A 23,163-nucleotide genomic window follows, 5' to 3' on the forward strand; every position below is an offset into this window, starting at 1 on the left:
ATATCAGTTACTGTAACAACACTCTGTTTATTTGGATTTTCACAAGTTTCAAAGAACAATGACTTGAAGAACAATGAGTTATAATAGATAATCTTGAGTGACCAGTGACCAGTTTCGCCCAATGTACATGGCCATTCACAGCACAATAGTAACACCCAATCCCAGCACATTAGTGCCAGACTTGGCACAAAGTGGGTGGATAAATATTACACCTGAGTGATGCAAAGCTGTAAATAAACTAGAGCTTATTTATATTGGTATATTCAACATTTGGCAAATCCTGTAGTGGTGACAATCCATCCAATGTCTTTATATCGTTGTATTATGAGGATGGCTGAGTCCCCGTGTACGTGCCGTCTTCGACACAAGACTGGAAAGGAGGGATCAAAAGTCACCAGGATGGCCGAGTGGTTAAGGCGTTGGACTTAAGATCCAATGGGCAAAAGCCCTCGTGGGTTCAAACCCCACTTCTGGTATAGTCAATACAACACAATCAAAGGAACATGTGGAGATTTTTACTACAAATACTGCTCCGTGTAGGTAATATGGCATGAATACTAGTAAATAGGGCTGAGTTCACAAGGTAATTAGATGCAATGCCCAGTCTACGGTTCAACTCTTTCTCGTGGTATTGTCTTGTTGCTTTTTCAAAGAATAATGTATGAAGTTCAAATGGTAAGTTTGGGACAGCGAACAGCTGTCTTTATATTGTTGTGTCATGAGAATGGTTTAGTTAGTGTGTACATGTCGTCTTCAACACAAGACTAGGAAGGAGGAGTGAAAAGTCTCCAGGATGGATGAGTGGTTAAGGTGTTGGTCTTAAGATCCAATGGGCAAAAGCCCTCATGGGTTTGAACCCCCCTCCTGGTATGATCAGTGCAGCACTGTTCCTTGTAGGAAATATTGCACACATACTACTAACTATGACTGAATTCTTCAGGTATTCAAGATGCAACGGCCAGTTTAGGGTTCAACTCTCCTTGTATCATCTTGGTGCTTTTAAAAAAGCCGATTTGGAATGTATGGCAAACATCTGTCAGAGCAAATAGATTCTGAATTTGCACATTTTCTGGTTGCCAGGCAATACGATCTTTGTTTTCTCAGTCTTATGGCGTTTAAAGAAGCTACTTATCTCAACAAGATAACAATATACATCATTGACATGTTGCACATTTAATCTTCATATTGATCTTCTATCATCGTTGACACCACAAAGCTGCAGGTATTGTAATTGCATGAATACTAGTATGAATACCAGTAACTATGGCTGGGTTCTTAAGGTCCTCAAGATGCAACAGCCAGTTTAGGGTGCAACTCACTTTCCTGGTGTTGTTTTGTTGCTTTTTCAAAGAATAATGTATGAGGTTCATATGGTAAGTTTTGGGACAGCAAACAGCTAAAAATCTTCAGCCTGACATCGCTAGTCCAAATGCGTATTAGTCTGGAACCTCTCAAATCGTTTCTGATTTCAAAGGCGCGTTATCAATGACATAGATCGAAATGCTTCTGCAGTTGGAGCGCCAGTGACCAGTTGTGCCCGATGCAGATGGCCAATGACAGCACATTAGTGAAGACTTGGCACAAATCAGCAGCAGCAAAAGTATGCCGAGTGGTTAAGGCATTGCACTCAAGATGCAATAGACAGTTGTCCACCTGGCTTCAAGTCCCACTCCTGGTATTCTAAATGAAGTACTATATTGTGAATAGTTACAAGCAGCAGTTCTTAAAGTTTCAAAAGCCCAATATCAGTTAATGCAGACCTGGGCATCTTACAGCCCGCGGGCCACATCCGGCCCTTTGTGCGTCCCTGTCCGGCCCGCGTGAGGCTAATCATAAATTACAAAATAAATAAAAAAAATATCTATGTCGAGTGTGCAATACAACGGTGCTGCTTTCGTTTTGAAAAGCGTTATTTGTATTACTTCCGTGTGGACGTATGCGCGTTCGTGATCGTGAGTGAAGGTGAACAGCGGCAATCACAAATTACAAAATAAATTAAAAAAAACATCAATGTCGTGCGTGCAATACAACGGTGCTGCTTTTATTTTGAAAAGTGTCATTTATGGACGTATGTCCATGCGTAACCTGTGAGTGAAGGTGCACAGCGACGAGTGATGCCCGGTTACCCCCGAGATGTCCGCTCACGCTAAAAAAAGAAAAGTTGATGACGAATGCCGTGTTTTCAACAAGACATGGACTGCCAAGTATTTCTTTACAGAAATTAAAGGTAAAGCCGTGTGCTTAATTTGTGGTTCACAGGTTGCTGTGTTAAAAGATTATAATATGAATTGCCACTACACGACGAGGATAAATACCGGAATCTGTCTGATGAAGAGCACGCAAGGGAGGAGTGTGAACAAGTTAAAAATAAATTGCCGTGATTTAATGATTGTTTTTGTTTTCTTATTTTAATTTCACATAGCCTAATATAATTATTTAAGGATTAAGAGTTTAAATAAAACCATCAAAAGCAATCTGCTTTTGTATAAAGTTAAGTTACGTTAAATTAAATTATTATTTTTAATAATATTTATCTTACGTTATATCAAAAATAATATTAAGCAAAATTTAATTGAAATATTGTTGATATCCAGCAGTGCTCGGGTTGCTCATGCGGCCCCCGGTAAAAATTAATTGCCCACCCCTAAGTTAATGTAACAACACTCTGTTTATGTGCATTGGTACCCTGGAAATCCAAAGTTCTCGCAAGAGTACAATTTCAATTTGCTCAGCAAGTTACTCTGGCATCGAGTAATGCTGCTCATTAACTATACCCTTGTAGCCGAGCTGCAGCAATCACTTCAGTGTATCTGATATAGGCGGGCCAGATGCGAGGTGCAGCAATCCCGTCTATGTATCCGAAATAGGGCGGCCAGTGGTGACCTGAACACATGGCGACAGTTTAATCCACCAGTTAGCTGGCTGGTAGCTAAGCGTACGGAGCTCTGGATACAGAAAAACTAGGTAGCTCACTGCTCCTTGAAATTTAGCATTTTTCATGCAGCTCTTTAAGGAGAAATCAGTAACTAGTGTCAGATAACCAGCGTTTAGAGGTACCAACTATCCTCACCAGGATGGCAGATTGGTTAATGTGTTGCATCTCACATGCAGTGGACAGTTGTCCTTGTGGGTTGAAGTCCCACTTGTGGTCTTCTAAATTAAGTTCTATATTGTGAATAGTTATAGAAGCAGCAGCAGTTCTTAAAGTTTCAAAAGACCAATATCAGTTACTGTAACAACACTCTGTTTATTTGGATTTTCACAAGTTTCAAAGAACAATGACTGAAGTTATAATAGATAATCTTGAGTGACCAGTGACCAGTTTCGCCCAATGTACATGGCCATTCACAGCACAATAGTAACACCCAATCACAGCACATTAGTGCCAGACTTGGCACAAAGTAGGTGGATAAATATTACACCTGAGTGATGCAAAGTTGTAAATAAACTAGAACTTATTTATATTGGTATATTAAACATTTGGCAAATCCTGTTGGATAGGTGTGACAATCCATCCAATGTCTTTTTATTGTTGTGTCATGAGAATGGTTGAGTTACTGTGTACATGTTGTCTTCGACACAATACTGGGAAGGAGGGAAGATAAGTCACCAGGATGGCCGAGTGGTTAAGGCGTTGGACTTAAGATCCAATGGGCAAATGCCCTCGTGGTTTTGAACCCCACTCCTGGTATAATCAATGCTGCACTGCCCCTTGTAGGTAATATTGCATGTATTACTTGAGGTATTCAAGATGCAATGGCTAGTTTGAGGTTCAACTCTCCTTGTACCATTTTGTTGCTTATAAAAAAAGCTGAGGTGGGATGTATGGCGAACATCTGTCAGAGCAAATAGATTCTGAATTTGCACATTTGTCTGGTTGCCAGGCAATACGATCTTTGTTTTCTCAGTCTTATGGCATTTAAAGAAGCTACTTATCTCAACAAGATAACAAGATACATTATTGACATGTTGCACATTTAATCTTCATATTGATCTTCTATCATCAATGACACCACAAATGCAAATGCCCTCGTGGGTTCGAACCCCACTCCTGGTATAATCAATGCAGCACTGCTCCTTGTAGGTAATATTGCATGAATACAACAAACTATGGCTGAGTTCTTAAAGTATTCATCCTGCAATGGCCAGTTCAGTGTTCAAATCACTCTACTGACATTATTGCTTTTTAAAAGAATAATGTATGAAGTTCAAATGGTAAGTTTGGGACAGCAAACAGCTGAAGATCTTCAGCCTGACATCACTAGACCAAATGCGTATTAGACTGGAACCTCGTAATTAATTTCTTATTTCCAAGGGACATTATCAATGACGTAGATCGAAATGCCTCTGCAATTGGAGCGCCAGTGACCAGTTCTGCCTGATGCAGATGGCCAATGACAGCACATTAGTGCAAGACTTGGCGCAAAGCAGTAGCAGCAAAGAATATGCCAAGTGGGACGTATGGCAAACATCTGTCAGAGCAAATAGATTCTGAATTTGCACATTTGTGGGATTCCTAGGCAATATGAACTGTTTATGTGGATTAGTACCCTGGAAATCCAGAGTTCTCGCAAGAGCACAATTTCAATTTACTCAGCAAGTTACTCTGGCATTGAGTAATGCTGCTCATTAACTATACCTCTGTGGCTGAGCTGCATCAATCACATCAGTGTATCTGATATGGCAGGCCAGATTTAAGATGCACCAAACACATCGATGTATCTGACATAGGCGGGCCAGCGGTGAGCTGATGTGGGTGGTCTACCAGTTAGCTCCGCTGGTAGTTAAGCATATGGGGCTGTGGATCCGGCAAAGCTAGACAGCTCACTGCTCCTTGAAAGTTTTGTATTTTTTATGCAGCTCTATGGCTTTATGGAGAAATCAGTAACTAGTATCAGATAACCAGCATTTAGAGGTACTAACTATCCTCACCAAGATGGCAGATTGGTAAAGGTATTGAATTTAAAGTGCAATGGACAATTGTCCTTGTGGGTTCAAGTCCCACTTGTGGTATTCTAAATTAAGTTCTATATAGTGAATAGTTTTAGAAGCAGCAGCAGTTCTTAAAGTTTCAAAAGACCAATATCAGTTACTGTAGCAACATTCTGTTTATGTAGATTGCCACAAGTTTCAAAGAACAATGACCGAAGTGATAATAGATAGTCCTGAGTGACCAGTGACCAGTTTTGCCCGGTGTTCATGGCCAATTTACAGCACAATAGTACCACCCAATCACATCACATTAGGGCCAGACTTGGCACAAAGTGGGTGGAAAAATATTACACCTGGGGTATGCAAAGCTGTAAATAAACTAGAACTTTTTTATCATGAGTTGGCATATTAAATTTTTGGCAAATCCTGTTGGATATGTGTGACAAGCCATCCAATGTCTTTATATCATTGTGTCACAAGGATGGCTGAGTTACTGTGTACATGTCATATTTGATACGAGACTGGGAAGTAAGGGCTATATGTAACCAGGATGGCCGAGTGGTTAAGGCGTTGGACTTAAGATCCAATGGGCAAATGCCCTCGTGGGTTCGAACCCCACTCCTGGTATGATCAGTACAACACAACCAAATGTCCCTTTGTAGTATGTTAATTTCAATCCTGCTCCTTGAAGGTTATATGGCATGAATCCTAAAAACTATGGTTGAGTTCTGTAAACAGGTTCTAAATATGTTTTATGGCATTTAAAGAAGTTACTTGTTGCACATTTAATCATTCATATTGATCTTCAGGGATTCAGATTGATCTTCTATCCCCAGGATGGCTTAGTGGTTAAGGTGCATTCAAGATGCAATAGACAGTTGTCCTTATGGGTTCAAGTCCTACTCCTGGTATTCTAAATGAAGGTATATATTGTGAAGTTACATAAATTGTGTGAGTTATAGAAGCCGACATTCTTAGTTTCAAAAGACCAATACTACTGTAACACTGTTTATGTGTATTGCCACAGGTTTCAGATGAACAATGACTGAAGTCATAATAGAAAGTCAGGAGTGACCAGTTTTGATTTTTTGTTTTTATTACAGTGAATGGAAATAATGCGACATCTTCAAAAAAGGGACAAAATATGCTGAAATATTTGTGGCATCATTACTACTTCTTAGTGTACACTTTGGCAGGGTGGACTTCTATTAAATTGGATAGTCAATATTGAAAGCTATTCCTCCATGTTGTGTGTCAAGATAAGCCAAGGATACACTCACACATCACGGCAACTGAATTATGTCCAAAATGCGGATGTGACAAAGCTCTGGGGGCTTTGCAAGATTTTAGGGGAAGGTTACATCAGATGAAACAGCAAAGCTGTCGAAATGCGTCTTAACAAATGCCAATGGACATTTCTTTTAGAAACTGACCTGTCGATGATTCCACACATGTCGATCTGCAGGTTGCTGTAGACTCCCAGCTGCTTTTGCTGCACCATGATCAGGTTCACGTTTTGGTTGTCCAGAGTTATGAGACGCATGCAGCCCTGGAAGACATTGAAGGGGTTTCTGCAGTTCTGCCTGTCGTCTTCAGTGGGACAGCCTGAAAAGACGAGAGATGAAACCAATTAAAAAAACATCACAAAACTATCACGTCACATAAAATATGTTTTCATAGACAAGCTGACACATAGTAACATTGTTACTCATATATTAAGACACACACACCTTGATCATGACTTGTGACTGTAATTTTTAATTTAGTTGCCAAAGATAATACTGCAAAATGATTTTATGGGTAGAGATACACAACTGTCTTGGTGTTTTCTCTGTGTAAACACAACATCATTCAGACCTTATATCGGTTCACTTGCACATGGCAGTTTGATGCTGCAGAGGGTTTAATTGCTTTTAAAATGATACAGCTGACTTGTTCAACTCTTACCACCAAAGAAGAGTTGACTTCCTATGGTGACAGAAAATGAGGGGCTTGCTTGTGCGCTGCCTCCTTCTTCTTTATCCACTGCGATGATCAATCGACCTTGTCTGGAGTTCAGCTCCACTGCATGCCACTGACCGTCATTCAGGGCAGAACCTGGGAACCAAATACTCATTAACACACTACTGTATAAGCCCCCCCCCCCCCCCCCCCCGAGAAAAAACTTAGATAGGCTTGTTTGAGATGAGCCAGGTCTGCGCATAATCGATCACCAGCGATCACCGCCCGTGCATTTAAACATAGATACATATATTTGAGTCCATCTTGATCCCGACTTGCTATGACGTCATGCAAACGCCGGCCTCTCAGCTGATTTAACAGCTGATTGGTTCACAATCGACTCAACATTATGACGTTTTGTACAAACTTTATATTGATTTTGAATCGGAGGGATTTTAATTGCTAATTGTCTGATTTAAAGGCTTATTCTGTACAGAACACATGTTGTGTGGCTGATAGTGACGATAAGAAGACAGAGAGACTAAATCTGTTCAGATCACGGATCATCTATAGTGTATTGATTAAAATCAGCAACAGATCGCATGTAGTGACTTTTCAGAGCTATTCGGTCATAATTAAAACAACAAGAGACTGTGTACAAGCTGATATGTGGGTCTGATAATGTTTTATTGAATCCCACCACAGTGTTTTTGTCACTTCCTGTCCAGCCTGAAGGCTACTGAAATCAGCAGCCCTGCTCGTCCACTTTACAGGTGAGGCAGAGTTCATCTTGAACGAGCCTAATGCCTGCGATTATACAGTCATACATTTCAGTTTGTTTTTGTTTTTGTTTTTCAAATGGACTGTCCTTATACAGCACTTTTCTAGTCTTACCAACTACTGAAAGCACAGGATCCATTCAGCATTCACACACTGTGGCCAAGGCTGTCCTACAAGGTGTCACTTGCTCATCAGCATTCCCACTGCGAAGGTACAGCATCGGGGGCAACTCAGGGTTCAGTGTCTCGCCCAAGGACACTTCGACGTGGGGCTTCAGGGCCAGGGATCAAACCACCAACCTGCTGATTGACAGGCGACCGCTCAACCGCTGAGCCACAGCTCCCCATTAAAAGCTCAGGGAAACATATGTTACAGTAGTAGATGTTGGTGGTGCAAGCGTTCTTTTTTTTTCCAAGGCCGAAGCCAAGCATGCTTGGGCACTCATGGAATAATGACCAAATTCGATCTCCTTCCACACCACATGTGCACCAAATTATGATTTTGAAATTGTTCAAAAATCATGTGTTCTTCACACTGAAACAGCATTTAGAAGAATATTATCAGTCAAGACTTGACTGAAAAATGAGTAAAGATTGCTGGTAGACCTGGTACAAATTGATTGCAAAAACCATCCGAGGCAGAAGAGTGCAGACCACACTGACGCCTGCCATACTTCCTGCGTCCTCTGCGTGATTGATCTGCAACGAGTACCAGCAATGCTGTGCCTGACTTGTGAATCTGTATGTTGTTAGGAGTTAGGGAATAAATCAATATCTCATTATCTCCTCTATTTTTCTTACTGACAATACTTTGCTCAAGAACACACCCCAGTCATCTTGCAGCGCCTCCGGCTGCACAATGTTCTGCCACAGTGATGTGAATGTGTGAGCAGAGATTCTGGTAATAAGAATAACAAATTATATGATAAACATTGGCCTTTGAACTAATAGGGGTGGTAGGGTTCACAAAACCCACAAATTCGGTTAGTATCATGGGTTTTGGTTCTGTCCGGCTCTTGTTCTTATTTTGTCTTTCAATCTTTAACACTCCAGAAATATACGTCAGCATTAGATATATAAAATTGTTCCCAAACACCAGACTTACACAACAAGGCCTGCAGCGCTTTACACTCCACCGTGCTCTTAATACATCGATGCACTCCACTTGGGGAATTGACAAAAATCTTTTAAACCGACCTTCAAAAAAAAAGACAGATTCAGCAACTGCATGGCCTATTTCTTGCTTAAAATATTTTCAGAAACACTTTCGGCAAACTATATTTGTAAAAAAAGAAATCTTATTCAGAACAAGACGCCATTAGAGTCTGTTTTGAAATTTGGTTGCAGCCTGACCCACATGACGTTCGTCCAATCAGCTGCCATGTGTTGCATTTGTCACACTCTTTCGCTCATCATTTCCGGTAAGTGTTTTAATACAAGTTGGCATGTAGCGACACGCTACCTATTTCTACATAGTGTCAATATTTTCTGTTACTAATCATGTGTTTCAAATCATCTGCTAATTTAGCCATTCCTCAAATCCCCACAGTAATCCTGTAGCTTTCTTGTGCACATATTTAACATCCTATACTACAGAGATTTACATGCTATAGCTATATTCATCAATACATCATTCTGTTTAAAACCGTGCCATTTACTTCACAAACATTACTGTTGATGTTAATTGTATTTGGGGTAGCAGTAGCTCAGTTCGTTGGGAGTTGGGTTAGGAGCCAAGTTGGGAATCAGGTCCCCGTACGGACCAGAGTCTGGACTTGTAGCTGTAGAGATGCTAGTTTACCGCCTGGGAGTGAACCCCCCCCCCAACCGCTCAGGGTGCCTGTTCAGCAGTCGTAGCCCCCTCACTCTGACATCTCTCCAGTAGTGAATGTAAAGGTCCTGAGCAGGTGTGTGTATTTCAGGCCTGAGTGTGAATTGTAATTTCCCCATAAGGGTTCATTAAAGAGTATAAAATTCTATTAAATTAAAATTAAAAAATATATATATTACTCTGTGAATATCTAGCTTTATAGCTGTAGAGATTTTGGCTGTGCCTTCACTCACCTGAGCCGTGCCTGCATTGTACATGTGTTGGAATGTTGCAATTAGAGGGGCGAGCTTCAGGTGCATATAGTCTAGCAGCTTCTTTTGTGTTGAGCTTGGATCTACCCTGCAGAGATCTGTTAACCATAGTCCTCAGAAATCCACCAGAGGTTAGAACGCCAACACAAAGAAAGAGGAAGGTGACGGACATATGGCGAAATTTCCGGCGGCACCTGAACAATCCCGGAAGTGGAAGGTCTTGGATATAGACTGACAGAGTAATGACCATAATATCCATGTAAGAGTAACCACTTATCTTAACTTTTAGTGGTTATAAATGAATCCTATAGGCAGTTAGACTGACCTGCAGTGAGCTCCAGCAGTGCCCTGCCAGCCTTATGGATCTGTAGCCGTAGTCTGGCTTCACTCAGGTACAGCCAGACCACGCCCCCTTCCCGAGGAAGCTCAAAGGTGAGCAGAAGCCCCGCCTTGTTCCACGTCCTGAACTGGAACCCAACGGACATGCCCCCAGATGAGGACGCCTCCGCCGCCGGCAACTGGAGGAAGCTCTGGGGGCCGGGGAACGTCACGGCGACGGAAAGCGGCTCAGCACACGAAAAGGTCACGTTGCCCTGAGAGAGATAGATGCAGAGTGGAGAGAGAGAGAGAGGAGGCAGCACAGGAACATGATTACTGGAGAGATAAAAATAACAATAAACATGAATATTAATCAGTTGCAGAGGGGCGTGCCGCTGTGTGACCTCTGTCCCAATGATCTCATCAGCAAGTCTCCTTAAGAGGACACTGGTATTACCATAATGATAACAGCAAGGCTCAGAATACAATTAGGAAAGCAGACTGAAAATACCAAAGTCACCTAGCGTGGAGGTAAAAGAGATAAAGAATGAAAATGAAAGAGAGCATACAGTAAGGCCAGTACTACGATATCTTGGCATCTCCATTGTGGCCCATTGTTTTGAGTAGTGGTAATGACAGCAGGTCCATTGCTAAGGCTGCAGCAGTAATATATTACAGTCCCAGCTCTCTGCTGGGAACAACATCATCTTTATAATGCTCCGGAAAGATGACATCTAAAATCCCTTTGTGGAGCTATTTGTTGTACAATAAGTAATGTTGGGATGTTGGGCCATGCTGCTGCTCAACACAAATTAAAAAGTTAACTTGAAAATCCTCAAACGCCTGAGGACTACGTCACTGGCACACCAATCCTCCTTCACCCACACTCTGATGCTCTTTGTGTTAACGCGCCCTCACGGACCCATATAAAGCACCGTTGACTGTCTGAGTTAAATGAGATCATCAGTTTGTGGCGATCACCTTAAGAGCCGCAGCACCAACACAAAATTGCCTCTATTACATCGTTAGCCATGCATGTGAAACCTCTGAACCTCTTTACCAAGAATTCATGTTTTACTTGCTGCCTGGGCCTTTCGTGTAATGAGAGGGCATGTATTATTCTCTGCAGCCTCTCCCGGAGGAACTTCCACTCATCTTGAATGTAGAAACATCTGAAGGTCCTAATGGCCAAGATGAGGAGGCGTTATTGAGAGTCTAATCAGCTGTTTACAGTCCTTTGTCCTGGCTTCATTAACCAGCCAGCAGCTCATTTAGCATCAGCAGCAGCATACGGTGCACATGCACGCACGCACGCACACACTCACACACCTTACACACAAACACAAGAAAGACCATTAAAACAATAAAACACACAAATCTATTACTTAAAGAAAAACCCCTACAGATGTACATTCTGGTCTGTGGTTATGCATGCAGTGTGTTAAAAAATGGGTTATGAGTCCAACACATTCTCTGTCCTATGTCGTAAAATACGGACCCTTGGTCAGGTGCCTTTATCGTTGTTTATTGATGTTAAAAGTCATTTAACTCGCGCTTGGTGGGGACTATTGGCATCCCTTTTGAGGCTCTTGGTCGGGATTATTGGCGTCCCTTTTGAGGCTCTTGGTCGGGATTATTGGCGTCCCTTTTGAGGCTCTTGGTCGGGACTATTGGCGTCCCTTTTGAGGCGCCTGGTCGGGACTATTGGCGTCCCTTTTGAGGCGCTTGGTCGGGACTATTGGCGTCCCTTTTGACGCTGTTAGGTTAAGGGAAAGCTCGTGGGTGGGCTTAAGGGTCTGTGATTTGCGGTAACAGGACGGTTGGGTTTAGGGAATGGTCATGGGTTGGGCTTACGGTTCCCCTACATGCGGCAACAACGGGACACGAACCCTGCTCTCCTGGGTGAAAGTCCTGTGTTTGACCCATCCAACCCCCCCGACCAACCTCTCTATGAGGAATTTCCCCCTTACACACTACTCGCTAAACCCTGTCTAGATGCTGCTCTCACCAGTACGTTCTACACACACACTGAAGGGCACCTTTTTCGTCAGCAACTGTCCAAACGTTCGTATTTTACATGTTTGGAGTGAGAAGGGGTTCATGAGTCACATGAAACAACACATTCCGACTCCCAGCACGTCATAAAGTGACGCTTGGCCAGTTGCCTTTGGAGTATGTTGCTGACGTAAAAAAGTCTGCTTTAGCGTCTAGCCCTTTCGCGTCATTTTTAGATGGAAACATCGCGTCATTTTTAGATGGAAACATCTGCCATCACTTTTAGACAAAAAGAAAAAACGGGTGACAAACCCCGGACTCCCGAGCGTTAGCCCTGTTTTGTTCTACCCATCCACTACCCCAATCCAACCTTTGTTACATAGATTTTTGGTCTTTTCCATCTATTCGCTTGTCACTCTTACGTGTTGCTATGCCATCTTACCATGCCGCGGTCGAGCTAGTGCTCTGCCCGGAGCTTTCCATGCTCACATTTTTGCGTTGTTATCTGACACTGAGAGCCACTGACCAAGCGTCCGTAATTCACGAGAAATTGATGGTGGATGCTCCCTGGAAATGATGCTTTAGACTTCAACAAATTACTTAAGTCCAATGATTTCAGATTTGATGCAACTTTATTTAATAAACAAAGCTAGCATCAGGGAGTTTTCTCTTCGACTCTAGGATAGTTGCTGGGACCTCTCTTCTGGAAACACTTGATCTCATCCTCACTGGTGCCAGTTCTCATCATCAGTCAGACTACAATATCCTGTAGGCCCCTTACCAAGGTAATAGGTGAACTGTACCTAGTTTTTATTTGGCTAGATGTTTTCCCTGAATCTATGACAACTTATATTTCAGGGCATCTTTCCTGTTATGATCTTACCCCCCAACATCTGGATCCCGACCAGTCTTCTCACACATAGGGCCCCTTACCATAAACCCTCTGAACCTACAGTTCCCCGTCTGACTATACTTCATGAAACACTATAGAAAATATGGAAATACATTTGGATACCTGCAGAAGGAATATTTAACCTATCAGGAATGAGAATGGGTTGAAAAAAGTCTCAAAAACCACCAAGCAGAATAATTGATCAACATTAGGTGGTTTCAGAGGCACTTGTCCAATGATTGACACTGTACGCGTGTCATAAGGAACGGACTTTTGTGCAGGTGGTTTTGTCGAGTTAAATGAACTTACCACTACAGTAACATGGTGGTCTTTGTGTTTAGCTAATTCAATCAGGTTGAGTTTGTTGTACAGGAGGTTTTCAAGGCAGCCATAGAAGTTCCTCTTGGAGACTTCTGGTTTCTGAGAGACATGGACTGCCCCGACACTCAGCTGTATGGGGACAGAAAGACACATACAGAGGGTTGCATGCACATTAAATAATAAAATCAATTTCTACCCTTCCTGTCAGTCCAAGTTCCAGTTTATGGGTGTATTAGTGTGTAGTTGTAATGGTTTTGCTGTGTTTGATCCCACCTGCTGTATGTCCCAGTGGCTGAACTCTGCAGGCATCTGAACCTTCTCCGTGTGTTTGTCCACAGTGAGGTTGAGGTGAGAGCTGCGCCGCTCCACCGCTACATGGTGCCAATGCTGATCATCTAACAGGCTGCCGAGGGAAGCCAGGAGCCGGGGTTCAGAAGATGAAGTCCTACCTGGAAGCAAAGCAGTGGAGAGAGAAGTAAAGAAAGTAAAAAATGGGATTTCCAAATGTTAGCATGAAGATAGTTTTTTCATTATCTGACCTGGTACAAAGAGAAGTAAATTGACTTTCCTAGTCTTTCTAGTAACAACTACTCAAAGCGCTTTTACATAGTACAGGAACCATTCACACACATTCATACTTTCAGTGTCTTGCCCAAGGACACTTTGACATGGGACTGCAGGGCCAGGGATTGAACCACCAACCTTCTGACTGACAGGCAACCCCCCTAGCACTGAGCCACTACATAACTTTTATTGTGAGGAATATTTTAATTTTCTCAGTTTCCCACAGAGAGGAGCACGCCGGTATCAGCCTCTCTTTCTCATCTCATTAGGGACTGCAGGGTAACTGTATACATGCACTGAGAACTGGAACCAAATGGGTGATAATGTAAAATCTGGAGAACTGCAACAGAAACATGGTGAGCCATCATTAATGATAGATGAGCACCAGCAGGTCCAAATTAGTGGATCCATTTCTGACTCCCCCAAAGTATTGGAGGAGGAACATGTTTCTGCTGAGAGACGGAACTATAGAAAGAGCTGAATATATAGTCACCCATTAAAAATGTATAAGCTATTCTTTAGGGAGAGTCAATTTATACTTCAAAGAAAGAAACAAAGACAGTTTGGAAGATGATGGACAAGTGTATTTGAGATATTTCAGTCCATTTTGTGAGAGTGTTTATTTGTCTGCAAAATGCATAAAACATAACTTAATCTGGAGAGAAAGTTAGGATGTAGACATCATAGAACAGGGGAAGTCTGTCCTGTCAACACATCTATTGCGATGAGTTATTTGATTAAATTCCGAACGAGTAGAGAGAGAGACAGAGAGATCAATAGGAGAGGATCAATGACCAAACTTCAACAGAAATCAGATGTTGGGGGTGGAGAAGAGAGGGAGAGGACTTTAGGATTGAGAGTTTCATTGAATGCATGTTTTTTATTACTTGCTACACATCTAAAAAAGATAAAGCAGGAATCCATTCAAAAGGTAAGAGAGAGAAAATGAATTGATATCAATGTACAGAGCCCCCTCTTTTCATTTCTTTGTCGCTGTTTGTCTTTGTTTTCTTCTGTGGTTCATCTTTCCTTTAGCAGTAAATAGGTCATCAAGGAGAAAGGATTATTAAACATACCTTCTTTTTGACAGCAATTTATACACATGCAGGTTTATGACAGGGCAGTCAGTAGTTTTTATTTATTGGACCAATTGGGAAAACCCTTGGGAAACCAATAACGTCTTCTGCGTGCAGCCTACTGTCAGTGTGTCCTTGAGCAAGATTGTTGTATGAATGGCAATGCGGAGTCACCAGAGATCAATAGGTTACTTCCTGATTGGGAGCCTTGAACGTGCACTGAAAATATTAACAAGCAACGGGTCAGAAGATGAAAAATTCAGTGCGATGGTAGCACGGAAGAAAGGTTACAGGGTCTCAGAAATCAAAATAAATTGATGAATATGTCATGTCATGAGGCTAATATGGTGGTCATATTAACTCTTTGCTAAAGATGTAGCTCTACGAAAACCCAGAAAATTAGACACATAACGGATAAAGAAAAATTACTGTATCATTTATTGTTATTGTACTGTAGAGGAGGCACAGACTGGAAGTGTTTGCCCCATTCCAGCATCTACCGACACTCTCTGCTTTTTTGACAAAAGTAACTATGGGCCCTGTTTCAACGATCTAAATGCACAAATCCACTTTTGCTAGTTTGACGGCAGGGAAAAAGGGTCCGTGCGACAGGCGCATGGTTCAAAAGGGTTGTACTTAGTGTCTTCATTAAAGTGTGTTTTGATCGTAACATGCAATCAACCAATCAGAGTGTCATCTCCCATTCTCTTTAAAAGCCAGGCGCGTTTGTGCCTTGGCACATTGCTATTATGATGGAGGATTTGCTATGCAGGAAGGAGAGATGGTCTGAAGTGAAAGCATGAAAGCAGATCATACATGGCACGAGCACTATGCCACCAAAAGTCCATGAGGTGAAGCAGGCGTGGGAGATTATTGACTCTAGACCAGGTTTTTGTTGGTCAATGGAACGATCACTTTCCACTGCCTCAAGATAACAACCCGCCAAGAATGCACCTGAACACAACTCCCTGTAAGACAAGCAAGCCCATGGGCGCAGGTATATTGGGTGCATGATAGCGCCCGCTGCTGTCACTGTAACCAGTTGCAAACATCATTTTCAAACTTTAAACACTCTTTGGGGACGCCAATATTCCAGCACACTGATAGGTCAGTAAGACTGTGTCGGGTTTGCTCTTTCAAAGTTCTGTATCTTATGAGGAAGGTAGGATGAGATGCATTTGTTATATCCCAGCATACATTTGGCAAAGGCCAATGGACAGCAGCCAAGACTGATACAAACTTTGTTCCACAACTTTCATCATGTCAGTTTTTGATATTTGTCTATTTAGATTTTTAACGTGTGTGTGAATAATCCAAATAATGTTGTGCAATGGAGCAGGACCCTTAAAACCCTCAGCAGCACCCCTGTTTCCATTGGTTTTGCTTAGCAGATAGAAATCCTATTCGGCCATGTTTATTCCAGCTGTTTGGACAACCAGCAGACTGAGTGGAGCAAAATGTCTGGTATTAGAAACTTTTGTAATGTAGTATAATATACTTAATTGGAATCCCCCAAATATTACCAAACAAAAATTACTGAGATGAATTTATTTTGATTTAGTGTACGGAACATGGTGATAACGCCAACAAGAGAGAGACTAAATAAACTCCTGAGAATTTATTTTGAGACCCAGGTGGTTTTAAAGCAAAGCAACTCACTCTAAAAGAAACAGTGACACAAATCAAAACTCCAAAAGAGCAGCACGGTACAAAATGTTAGGAAAAATAAAACAACGGTTCCCAAAGTGGGTGCCTTGACGATGAGCCAAAGCTGCTGCAAAATGTATAATTTCATTGTTAATTTATTATGTCACCACTTATTTGTCTGACCACGTCCAAAACTGGCGACATTCACATGAACTGTGGTCTATTGCACCTTTTCAAACATGTCAAGACAAAAGAACAAAATATCCAAATCACCACCTAAATTTTGTTTTTATATGCGGTTATGCCACAGCTGAGAACAAACACGTTGTTCTGTAGGTTTGTACCTTGAAAATAAGCCTTCTATCATTTAGAAGAAACTAAAAGAAACACATTTAAATCTGCAGCACCCCTTGTTGGATTTTATTTGGAGTGAAGTGCAATGATTTGCAGGCTGGAACTCAATCTGACGGAATGGAATTTAAACTCACTTACCACTTTATTTTACATGAAAACAGGGAACTAGTAAACCACCAATTTTCTAAATATTAGTGTTGTTTCCTCGGCTATCCAGTGTTGCCTCATAAAGTTAAGTGCATCTGCTCGGGAGTGGGGGGGGGGTTCAGGCCTTGAGGTGTGATAGTGTTAACAGAGCAGAGCGGACCCTGATGAGCCTGGGGTCAAAGCACACACAGCTGATGACCTAAATTACAAAATCGGTAACCTAAGCCTATGTTGAGAAGAGAGAGAGCGAGGACTAGAAAAGAAATATAGGTGAAGAAAGGCAGAGACAGAAATAATGAGAGGCAGAATGATGAAGTGCATCCAGCAAAGGAAAAAAAGGGCCAAGAAAAAGCCTGAGAGCTGCGATAGCAAACTGTCAGGAGAAAGCCGAAACCATGGTGAGATAGATGAAGCGTGTACTGAAAAAGGAAAATGGCCTCTTGTGATACTGAAACAATAGAAGAACAAGAGATCTGTCTATAAACAACAGTGATTAAAACAGAAAGGAGCTGTAAAAGGGACAGAACGTGAGAAAGAAGAAGAAAGAAAGAAAGAAAGAAGAAAGCCTGAATTTGTTTCAATGTTTCCTCTCAAACTCTCTTCTATTGTTTCAACGGACAGCTAAAAATGTCCAGTCGCTGAGCTTCTCTGGGCCTCTCTTTCCAATGACACAGACTCTAAGGTGCAACTGTCTTCCAATAATGGCGGTTTTCCACTGCATGGTATCTACTTGACTCGCCTCGGCTCTACTCGCCTTTTTTGGTTTTCCATTACGAAAAAAAGTCCCTGGGACCTGCTACCAGGTACTTTTTTTAGTACTACCTCAGTCGAGGTTCCAAGCGAGCCGAGGCGATACCAAAAGGTGACGTGAAAACCTGCAGACCGCTGGTTGGTCGGATCACTACGTTGTTAGCAAACAAGAGTGCGAGTGTGTTTCCAGAACAAACGGGACATTTAAAACAAATCTAGCCGGACACCGACAGATTACCCACTCTCTGCACTATTCTCACTTTTCAACTGTTCGGGCTACTAGCGGCTTCATGTCGTTTCCAATATTGCACACTGTTACTTTAAAAAAACAAGACAATATATATAAGAAAAGTTTTTATTTAGCTTTTCAAGTAGCACATAAAACCCTCCCGTACTTCCCGGTCTTCTTCCTCTGCACCCTGTGACAGTGTCCCCGCCGGCTCTGCCGTCCCAGATACATCTCAGTCGTTGTCATAAGCCTCTCCGTGACTCTCATACAGATTATACGAAGCCCAGTAGTCAAAACCAGAGAGCTCACCGGTCGGACATCGCCCACCGGACGGTCTGCGGCGGTGACTTTACAAAGCGTGAATGCTCTGGAACACAAACAGTACACAGCACACATGTTGGTGTGTAATCATGGTTGCTAAAGTTCATGTACTTTATATAGCGTCTAGTAAATATTGACTGCGACGCTGAACACATGCAAATGTTAGCTAACGTTACCAGGAAACTTAACTTACCCTTTTGTGTCGGCGAACAACCGTCATGTCGACGTCTGAACTCCGTCAGAATTCCCAAACTCCCGTTTTTTTAGCGGTGATTTTTGTTGCTTCCTTCAGCTTCTTTTGAAACAAAACATTTCTTCTGGCCGCAGCGAGTATGCGACGTGCTGTTGTGAGTCGCGCTGAAAATTACGTCATCACGCGTTGCTATGGTGACCAGCCACGCTGAGGCTGTACTCAATCTGCAATGGAAAACGGACGAAGAATGGGCCGAGCCGAGCCGAACCGAGGCGAGCCGAGGCGAGCCGTTACCAGCAGTGGAAAAACGCCATAAGATGACACAGCCTGCTCTGCCTCTGAGAAAATGAAAGCTCAGATGGGGCATAGAGGGCAGGATTCCAGATCGTCCCCTTTCTCTGCTTTGCTCGCCCAGAGAATTTGGCCCACCCGTGAGAGAGAGACATTATGGATTTTAATCGAGCAAGGTGGCAGTTGGTCAAGTCCAGATACAGTATTAGGGGACCACTAAGGTCTATATAAAAGAGACTTCAGATCGAGTATTAGGGGACCACTAAGGTCTATATAAAAGAGACTTCAGATACAGTATTAGGGGACCACTAAGGTCTATATAAAAGAGATGTCAGATACAGTATAAGGGGACAACTAAGGTCTATATAAAAGAGACTTCAGATACAGTATTAGTGGACCACTAAGGTCTATATAAAAGAGACGTCAGATACAGTATTAGGAGACAACTAAGGTCTATATAAAAGAGACTTCAGATACAGTATTAGGGGACCACTAAGGTCTATATGAAAGAGACTTCAGATACGGTATTAAGGGACCACTAAGGTCTATTTAAAAGAGACTTCAGATACAGTATTAAGGGACCACTAAGGTCTATATAAAAGAGACTTCAGATACAGTATTAAGGGACCACTAAGGTCTATATAAAAGAGACTTCAGATACAGTATTAAGGGACCACTAAGGTCTATATAAAAGAGACGTCATAAAGTGTTCTTTCTGCCATATTTCAGGAACCATCAGAAATCATTACATTCACACTTTATTTTCAAACATAAACAAAATGGTGTCCCATAGCAACAATAGAATCAAAGATCGAATGGAATAGAATAAATAACCATTTGGATTGAAAACATAAGAATACATGTTGTTGTTGTCATAACAACACACTGAATACTGGAACCCAACTTTAGTTCTGACACACATTCACTCAGACAGCAGTTTGTAGCACAGAGTCATTTGACTGTGACAATCCAAAGGTGGACTTTGCAACAGGAGAAAAAACAATGGAAAACATGGACTTCAACTCCAGAGAGATTCAACCAATCAATTTCTATCTCAGTTCACTTGAAGAACAAGTACGGTGTGAGCTGAAGGACAGCGAGGCACCAATCACCCAATTTGAATCTGAGGGGAGAGTTCACCTGATCATCCGAGAGGACTTGCTGGCCAGTCTCCTCGATCAGCTCCAACAACAGAGAGAGGGCAGCAGTTGGGGCCATGAAAAAGAGCTGATGCAGAGGGAGATGTGTGACTCGAAAGTTCAGCTGGCTGCGAAAAGCACTAACAGATCTAGACCTGCAGTACTTCATTACTGAAGTACCTGAAGGTCAAATTGGAGCAGATGAAGGGAGAGAAGGAGGCCCTGAAAAAGGAAGTGGAGACTTGAAGATGAAGCAACCACAAGATGAAGATGAAGCTTTGTAAAGAGAGACAGATGCTCAAGTAAGACCAATGTGGAATTAAAGTTGAAGAGCTTTCTGGAGATGGAAAAGGCTCAAGCTCAGGAGCTGGAGGATAAATTGAGCAAGATGGAGGAAGCTCTCTGAGAACAGGAGAAGGAGGCAAAGGAGATACGGGAAAGATCCCAGGCTTCCCGTAGAGCCCGCCTGGATGAGGCTCTGGGCAAACGTGTCCAATCCCCACCAGGGAAAACAGAGCGTCTGAAATCCCAGTTGGAAAAAGCCCCAAAAGATCTTTATTACTGAAGACCTTAATGTCGATTTAAAGCAGATGAAGAGAGAGAAGCAGGCCTTTAAAAATATTGTGGCGACTCAGAAGCTGAAGCTTCGAAAAGAGAGACAGATGTTCACGGTAGGTAAGACCGCCAACGTGATGTTGGAAAGCGATCTGAAGATGGAGAGGGCTCAAGCGCAGGAGCTAAAGGATAAATTTAACAAGGTGGAGGAAGCTCTCCTAAAACAGGACGGGGAGGCAAAGGAGATTCTGCAAAGATCCCAGGCTTCCCATAGAGCCCAGCTGGAGATGCAGGACCAATACAACAAGAACCTCATGGCTACTCTTGAGAAAAAGAATGAACATCAGCCGGAGAGGCATCTCAACCAGTGGAAGTGGGACAAATCCTCCCTCCTTCAGGCCAGAGAAAGCCTGAAGTTGACTCATCAGGAAAAGGAGCAGGAGTGGGAGAGGACTGAGAGCACCTTGAGGTCCCAGCTGGTAGATCTTCAGAGCCAGATAATGCAAAAGCCAAAGAAGAAGAAGTGGTACAAAAAGCTTCTGCCTGGCTGAGGAAGAGGAAAAGCATTTGTTCTGGCATAGTATCTGTCTGTCTGTCTGGTCTGTGTGGGTCTGTCTGTCTGTCTGTGTTGCTTCCTCTGCCGGTACATAGCCTCGCCACTGCCAAGACCTCGGACACGACTACCCGTGGCACACATGGTAACTGGTCCCTTGTGGTTCCAGGCTAAGTTGTACAGGATCTTATAGTAGCAGTGGGCCCAAGAGACGTGGCATGCAGGCCCATTGGTGAGTGGAAATGCCCTGATGACCGTCAACCACTGTCCCAGTTATGGGTAAATAGCCCAAGCTATGGGTAAATAGCAAAGACCCAACAGCGGTGCAGGTGGAAGATGTTAGTGTGAGAACCACCACAATGTATGGGAAGGAGGAAGAAGGCAACCCCACAGCCGCGTGGGCTAAATCGGGGGGGGGGGGTACAGTGACTGGGGGAGCAAACCCTGTGGCGATGTGAGAAAACTGAAACTATTCCTCACGACTATATAATTACTGCATACACAAACACTAGCTCTAAAAATGATGTCCAGTTTGTTGGTGTGACGGCCCTGAAGGAAGTAATAATTCGGAAAGAATTATTATTATTCCGGCAAATTAATTTCCTTTTTAAGGGGCTTAACATATTCAAAAACTCATCAAATTTGGCATTGTCGCATCAATTCAGGTGAAAATTTACGTATTTTAAGGGTTTCGGGAATAGGCGCACAAAAATGGCTTGCTAACGCCCCCTACAAAATTAAGAAAATTGAGCCCTTGCGTTTAACAAAGACTCACGAAACTTGGTTATGGCAGGTCGGACATAAAACTCCATTGTAGCCCCACCCCAAACTCAACAGGAAGTCCGCCATTTTGAATTGAATGTTTGAAATAAGTTTTTTGGGGGCGATTTTGGCCATTTCCACATGTCTTACTTTAGCGAATTCCTCTTAGAGATTTCATCCGATCAACTTCAAACTTGGTCTGTGTCCTCTTAAGATGTTAACGGACTTTTGGAGATAGCGCCACCAACTGGCAACAGGAAGTCAGCCTTATAAGACAAACAGCATCTGATTTACATGAAACTTATAATTTGTGGTCTACATATGATACTGAGCCGGCCCCTATACTAACCACTCAAAATGTAATTAAGTACATTTCAAATTACCGATTTTAAAAACTCCTTGAAAAACACAAAATACACAACCAAACTACTCAATAGAGTAATGTGAGTAAATGTATTTCGTTACTCTCTACTTCTGGCTGTTACACCTCTGAACCAAGAGGCTGCTCTTGCCATCTACTGCAAATCCCATTTTGGCAAACATTTTTACATGGCACATAACCAGAGATAACTATGCACAAGGACTAAAAAATGTAATTTTCTTTCCAATGCAGCAGTGTTTCTTTGTGAGACATTTCTCTTTAATGTGTTTTGCCCTCTGTCTTTGAGACTCAGTCTTTTTATGTGAGTTAAAGAGAACTTGGTGACAAAGGGATGTATGAAAGATGGATGGAAGGAAGATAAGGATGTAGGGATGAGAGACTTAAAAAGATAAGGTAGACATCAGGAAAGATGAAGAGAAAGACGAGGGGGTGGTGGAAGGAGTGTTTTAAATGTGAGGCAAAGAGAAAGAGAGGTTGCAGGAAGTTGGAGAGAAACGTCTGGTGTAACCCCAATCACACACACACACACACAAACACCGACTGTAAGTCGTGCATCAAGTGTGGCAGAGTCCGACCCAACACATGCTACAGCGAATGGAGACCATCCATCATGGCTGCAACCAGACAGAGATGCAGCAGCAGAGGGTGGGTGAGCCAGGATTTAAACCAATCAGGCGGCAGCGTGCGTGATGCCATTTCACCCAACCACAACCAAGCTCAAGTTAGCTCAGAGGGGTTTATGTTGCCCTGCACCTTACGCAGATGGTCTGTGCCAATACGTCCACAAAGTGACTCACGAGAGACAAAATGTGATCTTGCTGATCAAATTGTTTCAGAAATATTAATATTTCTACAGGGGGTGTGAACAATATAACCTTATTGTTTGTGCTATCCTTTTGCAGATACACCTAGAGTCAACAGGTCACACAGACTGTTGTGT

General features: G+C 42.5%; 1 protein-coding gene and 3 non-coding genes across 4 annotated transcripts in view; 3 read left to right on the forward strand and 1 right to left on the reverse strand.

Moving 5' to 3' along the window:
- Positions 1 to 23,163, reverse strand: part of LOC116699076 (contactin-associated protein-like 4) — a 179,952-nt gene that overhangs the window by 70,769 nt on the left and 86,020 nt on the right. Inside the window, exons 6-10 of the mRNA XM_032531468.1 lie at positions 13,534 to 13,709; positions 13,249 to 13,389; positions 10,060 to 10,327; positions 6,880 to 7,029; positions 6,366 to 6,537 (exon numbers count right to left, since the gene is read on the reverse strand). Of these exons, the coding sequence (XP_032387359.1) occupies positions 6,366 to 6,537; positions 6,880 to 7,029; positions 10,060 to 10,327; positions 13,249 to 13,389; positions 13,534 to 13,709 (907 nt within the window). The remainder of the gene's footprint in view (positions 1 to 6,365; positions 6,538 to 6,879; positions 7,030 to 10,059; positions 10,328 to 13,248; positions 13,390 to 13,533; positions 13,710 to 23,163) is intronic.
- On the forward strand, positions 394 to 476 carry trnal-uaa (transfer RNA leucine (anticodon UAA)). The gene has a single exon. It is a non-coding gene; the product is annotated as a tRNA-Leu (tRNA).
- On the forward strand, positions 3,609 to 3,691 carry trnal-uaa (transfer RNA leucine (anticodon UAA)). Its single transcript has one exon. It is a non-coding gene; the product is annotated as a tRNA-Leu (tRNA).
- Positions 5,477 to 5,559, forward strand: trnal-uaa (transfer RNA leucine (anticodon UAA)). Its single transcript has one exon. It is a non-coding gene; the product is annotated as a tRNA-Leu (tRNA).

The sequence above is a fragment of the Etheostoma spectabile genome, chromosome 12 (assembly GCF_008692095.1).
Source record: "Etheostoma spectabile isolate EspeVRDwgs_2016 chromosome 12, UIUC_Espe_1.0, whole genome shotgun sequence".
Taxonomy (NCBI): Eukaryota; Metazoa; Chordata; class Actinopteri; order Perciformes; family Percidae; genus Etheostoma; species Etheostoma spectabile.